General features: G+C 41.6%; 1 protein-coding gene across 1 annotated transcript; it reads left to right on the top strand.

Moving 5' to 3' along the window:
• Positions 1-113: 113 nt before the first annotated feature.
• Positions 114-4,045, top strand: timm29 (translocase of inner mitochondrial membrane 29). Its single transcript, XM_040154475.1, has 2 exons — positions 114-399; positions 3,129-4,045. The coding sequence occupies exons 1-2, from the start codon at positions 294-296 to the stop codon at positions 3,803-3,805; spliced, it is 783 nt and encodes a 260-aa protein (XP_040010409.1). The 5' UTR covers positions 114-293; the 3' UTR covers positions 3,806-4,045.
• Positions 4,046-7,689: the final 3,644 nt, after the last annotated feature.

Raw genomic sequence — 7,689 nt, forward strand, 5'->3', positions numbered from 1 at the left:
AAATGAAAGCTCCAGTGGCAAAAGGCGTGTGTAGAGGAGCCAAGGGGGAGGTATTATTGCAAGTCGCTGGAGGGCAGCGTTACGCTTTACAGTGTACAGCCCGCCGGAAATTCGGCAGAAGAAGAAGAAGTAACGCCAAGCGGAACGTTTGCGAGGTAGAGCTTTCTGTCGGAAGGCTTAAACAGACCCCCCCTCCACGGGCGCCATTTTGGCTCCATGCGAGCTGCCTTCTTGACCACCAGAATGTGTCTTCTGCATGAAGGTGACCGAGCTAGTCATTAAAATCAGGCGAGATGGCTCCGTGGCGTGTAGCGATGAGGACGTTCTGTGCTGCGGCAGAAAAGGCGGCGGCTCCGGCCGCAAGCAGCCGCTGGGAGACACTGAAAAACAGTAAAGCAGGTGAGAAACCGCACACACATGTTAAGAGAGATGTTCTCAGTTATTTCCATGACTTCAGTAGCTGCACCAGCATTGTGATCTGCTACTGTTGTGCCTTCACCAGGGGGATACAGGTGGTGACCTCCCATGCTGCCAAACGTTAACTCGAGCGCGTTCCCCTCGTAATGTCGCTATGGCTGTGTATCGGTGGCCTGACCACAGCTTGAGTGTGGCCGTTGTCGGGCTCGTCAAGGCTGTCGTTATACCACTCGACCACCACAGTAGCTGACTCCGACTTGCATAGCTTCAGTCAGCAGGATCCGGTACGTGTTTTGACACCGGATCTTGCCTCATCTTGTTCGACTACAGGTACGAAGGATGCAAACAAAAAACCCCGACTAAGCGTGTGTGATCCATTTCATTATCGGTTCAACCATTATTAATCCCACCCATAGCAATTGATGTAGGGTCCCTCTGTTTCTCTCTCTCTCTCTCTCTCAAAAAAAAGGTACATCTCCATGAGAGAAGACAAAAGAATCAGTGACTTGAGACTGTAATGAGAAAAAACACACACAGCTCTATTTCTCAGAACGTAAAAGCCAGTATTTGTTTGTAACAATACAGTGCATTCAGAAAATATTCAGACCTTTTCACTTTTCATATTTTGTTCTGTTGCAGCCTCTAAAATCGTTTAAATCATTTTTTTTCCTCTCATGAATCGACACTCAATACCCCATAATGACAAAGCGAAAAGAAAAAAAAAATCTTAGAAATTTGAGCACCTGTATTAAAAAGGAAAAACTGAAATATCACATTGACGTAAGTATTCAGCCCCTTTGCTATGACACTTGAAATTTGAAACTCCTAAAGTTACTCCCATCTGTCTGAAAGGTTTTAGTTTTTCAGCCCAATGATGGTGTCCTTCATTTGCATTGAGTCCTCTTTGGGCTACATACTGACAGTTCCCATGAGCAGCTACTAAATGCAAGGTCAACGGTTGGCATCAACTCCAGACGTTTCTCCAGACGTAACGAGGCCACGAGGAACAGGCCACAGCTGGCCGTGAAACCGACCGTCAGTCCACTGTCCAATTACTTTGGGCCTCTGAAAATGGGGGACTATGTATCAAATACTTACGTACCTAACTGTATGCTCGGAGCCTTTGAAATCTATGTCTCTGAGCCAATCGGAGGCAAAGGCTGTGTCTGACATCAGTCCCTATTTATGCTATATAGTGTACTGCATTTATTGGAGTCCTTTTATTTGAGTGTGCCAAGTGCTGAGTGCGTAAATTTATCCAAGGCTTTAACCCACATCTGCCATATTGTTAATTCTTCAATACAATTTTTTTTTTTCCTTTTTACTCATTGATGTATTTCTGTAAAAACCCAGGGATTTTGCTTTTTAAAAACGTTGGTTTATTTGTGTTAAATCCTCCCCTTGCAAATAACATGTGAAATGAACAATAATGTAAATATTTATAATAAATAAATGGTACAGTAGGAAACTTGCTGAAATGGAAACAAAGAAAACTAAACTGCAGGAAAAATTCTGCTGTTGGTACATTGGAGAAAACGAGGAGAATTTAGTACCATAGTTACAAGTGCAAACAGTGAATATGAGTGGAAAGCGACTGCCGACAAAGGCTGGGCAATTTTAATCCTGTTGTTCACACCCATCTTTTGGCATTTGTCAGCAAACAACAAGAATAAAGTTTGCATTGATTTTATTTACAGTCACTGTCTAAGCATCTTCATTGTCAGCACTTGTCAGTGTGGTACTAAATATTCCTTATTATATAATTTCTCTGATGTACCTTGTCTTCCAACTGCAGAATGTCTTGCAGCAGAATTTTGTTTCCGTTCAGGCCAAATTTCCTATCATTTCATCCTTATTCATGTATTTCTACATTATAAATATAGTGGATTATTGTTAACTTCCCATGTTAATTGTTGCCAGAGATTTAAAGATTTCAAACTAACTAATTTAACTTTGAAAATAAAGATCATTTTAAATGTGCCTGCAGAATAACATTCCTTTGAATAAACTAAGGATTTAAAAAAAAATGTACAATATGGCAGATGGAGGGTATATATTTTTCTGATTGGCTACGCCTTCTGCTCACACTCCACCGAGAACCTTTTTACTCTTCAGCTAGTACTTCAGAGACTTGAAAGACTTGGATAATTACAGAGATGGAAATCTATCTAATGTTCAAATCATATTCAGAAATGGGCTAAACCTACCACCGAATGACGCACATTGTTTAGCCAACATATTATTTATCATGACCAATTATGTTTTTTTTACAATCACTCAAAAACATATCTCAGGTGTGTGCTCAGCTTTGTTTCAGTACTACAGCAATGTAGGTTTTACTCTCAACCACCTTTAGAGACCTGTGAAGCTCTCCTAATATTAAGAGCATTTTTAAGACAAGAAATTTGTTAAATAGCTTTTATTCATAAGGTTGTGAGGAGGGGAAAAGGGGAAGGATTTATTTCTCACTTAAGTCCATAATTGTACTGAAATACCATTTGGATAAATACGGGCCCTGGTTTTTAATCCAAACCCTACAGTAGCTGGTTTGACTGATCAGCTCTTCAACACTGAAACCAGCTGCTGTAGTGTTTGGCTGAAAGAAAAAAGCTGCAGACTGGCCATACATGGTTGGTCCCCAGGTCCCTAGTTAAGTGTGTGTGTTTAGGACACCAGGCAGGACTAAGTGTCTTCTCTTCTGCTGTCTGTAGGTGTGTGGTGTCGCAGCCTGATCTCTGATTATAAAGAGGCATGTAGGGAGATGGTGGTTGGTGCCTGGGAGCGACCTTTCAAAGCCACAGTGTACGTGACTCTACTGGGTGGGGCCTGGGCCTGTTTCTGCACAAAACCGGACCATTCGTCCTTTGAGGCAGCTCTGCTGGAGCGCTCCAACCAGCTGGGCTTGCTGTCACCGTGGATACGCAATGCGTCCTCTGACGGCCACGTTCAGAGTCTAGTGAAGCTACGCAATGAGGGCCGACTCCGCCATGCCAGCCTGGGTCTTCTCTCTCTGGTTTACTGTGCCAACTACGACCCTGACGCCACACTGTATGAAGCCCGGTGCTCCAATCTGTCAATGCCCTGGTGGGAGTTCCCTCAGCGGGTTCTAGATGTGGGCTTCGCCGGCCGCTGGTGGTTCTTGGACTCAAAGATGCAGGCCTATGATGTGAACGAGGAAGAGTTCAAGCACTTGCCGGCTCACATGCAGGTAACTTCTCCACCCAGTGTTGAGGAGGTGGAGAGGAATGAGAGGTTGCACAAGGAGTCCTGGCTAGCACTGACAGTGGAGGACGAAGAGAAAGACACAAATGTAGTGGACAGAGAGGAGGAGAGGGTCAGTGTAAAGAGCCCAATAAAACCACTGAAAGAGGAACACACTCAAGCTTAAGTGCTGTGTGGACAGCAGCAGATATTTCACTCATATCACACAGAAACATACTGGATACGCGACTGTACCAGGGTACACATTCTCATTTGTTATGTAGTGCTGGATTCAGCAGACCATTTGAATTCACATTTTTCAGCTAGGAACTGTCCATATTGTTTACTACCACCACAAAACCGCTATGGAAAGAGGAAACATTCACACATGTCTCAACAAAGTAAAAACAGGCCTTGAGAATCCTCAGTTGTGTTTTCTTTATTTAGACATGTTTTTTTGTCTCACAGAAAGTATTGCATTAATACCATAGACCATGTGTCAATAACTTAATTTGCATTTTTTCCACATTTTTGTAATTGCATTTGGCTCTGTAACCATGGATCTGTGACTGAGCCGTGGATGTAAAAATGTCTCTTCTCCGATGGATTTCTCCTTGTCTGATTTGTTGAACATCTGCAAAATGACGGCTCTAGGAAGATGTCTCTCTGCTTTCTAATTCTGAGCAGTTGACACCTAAATCTGATATTTATCTCTCATGTATTATAGCCCTATTTTGTATTATTAAAGCAAACACATTTGTAGGTGCAGGAGCAATATATCAACATGCCCAATTGAGTGTGTTTACATGGACAGTATTCTGGTCATGATCAGTTTTTCCCAGTTATGTGTTTGTGCAAGTAAAGGTCATATCCCGGTCTCAGAAACCTGATAAACCCCTCAGCCTGGTTTTGAGAAATATGCGACCTGGCATTTAAACACCTAATCCATCTGTCATGTTCGGAGGTTTTCTCAGCTCGACTTAGACAATAAACTAAAAATATGATCATAAACAATGTGATGATGATGTGATGAAATGAAAGTCTGAAATGCATTTTAATGTCACTCCCATCTTCCATTGATGCTGATCAGATGTTGAAGGGAAATGAAGCAGAGTGGTAAATGAAAATCAAACACCTGGATCTACACAATGCAAAATATGGATACTAATTACAAGTTTAATTCATTCAATTATAAACTCTGTCCACTGAGGCCATAAGAGATAAAAACAGTAGAGCTATGCATCACTAGAAAGTAGCATGAATAATCCAAACGTAAGAAACTCGGTAAGTCCCCCTGTTAGAATCCTCGATATACTTAGAACACTTTTAATAAACGGTTCTATCTCCCACACACTTCTTTCTATATTGAGGTAAACCTACTCAAAGCCGAGACTTACCACTGTAATGTATCTATTATGTGATGAATGAATGTGCTGATGCTTAGAGACTGAGGTGTGAAAATTGTGTAATGAAACTAACAGTCTAAACTATATGAGTTTGATCAAAACCAGTGGAGGAAGAAGTACTCAGATCTTTAACTTAAGTAAAAGCCCCAATACAGCAGTGTGAAAATAAGTATTCTGATTAAAAAACACAACAAAAAGTATTTTTAGCAAAATGTACGAATCAAAAGTAAATGGAATTCACTCTACAGATAATTAGCCCCTAGGACTGATATATTTGACGTTTTTATATTGTTAATACTGATGCATCACTGTGTAGAAAGTATTTTACTGTTGTAGCTGGTTGAGGTGGATCTAGTTTTACCAACTTAATATACAGTTGGGTAGTTTTGTCCACTGGTTCCCAACCTAGGGGTCAGGCCAAAGTGTCAGAAGATAAATCTGAGGTTGTGAGATGATCAATGGGAGAGGAAAAAATAAAAAAGAAAGTTCTAATACACAAATTTTTGGTCAAACATTGAATAATTTTGCCGCTTCGGGACTCGAACAGTTATTTAATTGAATTCATTTAAAAGGGAAAATCTCTCTCTGGTTGAACTGCTAACAACTCAGACGTCGGAAAAGTGATAAGGAGCCGACTGCAGACTGCTTTTAATAAAGGTTGGGAACCACCAGTTAATTTAAAAAAAAAATGAATCATACACTCACTGAGCACTTCATTAGGAACATCTGTACACGTGCTTATTGTTGCAATTATCCAATCAGGTGGCAGGAGAGCAATGGTAAAATCCTGCAGATACAGGTCAGGAGCTTCAGTTATCGTTCACATCAAACATCAGAATGGGGAAAAAAATATCTGACTTTGACAGTGACATGATGAAGCTGCTGATCTCCTGGGATTTTCCAAACACAACAGTCTCTAGAGTTTGTAGTCAGGATAATAAGAAAAACAAAAAACATCGATTGAGCAGCAGTTCTGTGGACAGAAACACCTTGTTGATGAGACGTCAAAGGAGAATGGACAGACTAGTTGGAGCTGACAGAAAGACTACGGTAGCTCAGATAATCACTCTTTATAACTGTGGTGAGCAGAAAAGCAGCTCAGGATGAACAACACGTCCAACCTTGAGGTGGATGAGCTAAGACAGCAGAAGACCGCGCTGAGTTCCACTCCTGTCAGCCAAGGACACAAACCTGAGGCTGCAGTGGACACAGACTCATCAACACTGGACAGCGGAAGACTGGAAAAATGTAGCCTGGTCTGATGAATCTGGATTTCTGCTGAGGCAGCAGATGGTAGGGTCAGAATTTGGCATCAACAAAATGAACCAATGGACCCAACCTGCCTTGTGTCAACAATCCAGGCTGGTGGTGTTGGTGTAACGGTGTGGGGAATGTTTTCTTGGCACAATTTCGGCCCCTTAAATCCAATCAATCATGGTCTTGAATGCCACAGCCTGTCTGAATATTGTTGCTGACCATGTGCATCCCTTTATGGCCACAATTATCCATCTTTTTTCTTTTTTTCCGCTTTTTATCATTTCTGCTTTTTATTTGACAGTGACAGTAGAGAGAGAGAGACGGGAAAGGCAGGGGAGAGAGGGGGGATGAAATGCAGCAAAGGGCTTGAGCCAGCTTCGAACCCGGGCTGCTGCAGTAAGGTGATACCAGGTGAGCTACTGGGGTGCCCCATAATTAACCATTTCTTTTTAATTGCTACTTCCAGCATGATAATGCACCATGTCACAAAGCAAAAGTCGTATCACACTGGTTTCATGAACATGAAAATTTAAGTGAACTTCAGTGGCCTTCAGTCACCAGATCTGGATCCAGTAAAACACCTTTGGGATGTGGTTGAACAGGAGAATCTGCAGAAATTATGTGATGGAATCATGTCAACATGGACCAGAACCTCAAAAGAAAGTTCCCAACAACTTTTGGAATCCATGACACAAAGAACTGAGGATGTGGGGAAGGGAAGACGGCCCTAGCCAGTATTAGTACGGTGTTCCTAATAAAGTGCTCAGTGAGTGTATTTTATAAGGTCATCATATGCTTCTTTTAAAATGTAAAATCATAATCTGGAAAGTACAGTAACTTTTTATTTAAAGTTTTAAAATAAATGCATTGCAGTTAAGAGTAGTAGCCTAGATGTAGAAAGTAGCAAAAAAATGGAAATACTTAATTATAAATACCTCAAAATCGTACGTTCAGTCAGTTCTACTGATATCCTATGAGGGAGTCAAACAGTGACTGATCCAGTGCCCTGATAACCCCACTATAGGGAGAGGGAGATCGAACAGTAATGGGGTCAAAGGAGCCTCGTGATGTCACACAGAGGAAGTCATAGGTCAGGAGCAAGCCTGTGGTTTTCAATAGTGAGCTGACTGACTGCCAATGGATTTCTGTTCAGTCTGTCCAAGGACAAGTGGCATTTCTGGAGTTTGCCACCGGAGGGCGTTCCAGTGCCAACTAATTGTGAGCCCATTTCCAGCCAAGGCAGCCTCAGCACAGTTCATTGTACTAGATGTTATTTAATAACTACAATTTCACATTTCATAATGCACTAATAGGGAACATTGAGTAGATCAGTTATCAAACAGCAATGAGTGACTATATGATAGTCTAGCATTTTGTTGACATGAGTTTCACAATCTGATAATGGAGC

This window comes from Xiphias gladius, chromosome 3 (genome assembly GCF_016859285.1).
Source record: "Xiphias gladius isolate SHS-SW01 ecotype Sanya breed wild chromosome 3, ASM1685928v1, whole genome shotgun sequence".
In the NCBI taxonomy this organism is placed as follows: Eukaryota; Metazoa; Chordata; class Actinopteri; order Istiophoriformes; family Xiphiidae; genus Xiphias; species Xiphias gladius.

What these genes read in the sequence shown, in the direction of transcription:
- timm29 (XM_040154475.1), top strand. Translation starts at nt 294, where the DNA reads ATGGCTCCGTGGCGTGTAGCGATGAGGACGTTCTGTGCTGCGGCAGAA. An exon ending in ACTGAAAAACAGTAAAGCAG is followed by an intron (nt 400 to 3,128) that starts GTGAGAAACCGC and finishes TGCTGTCTGTAG; the next exon opens with GTGTGTGGTGTCGCAGCCTG.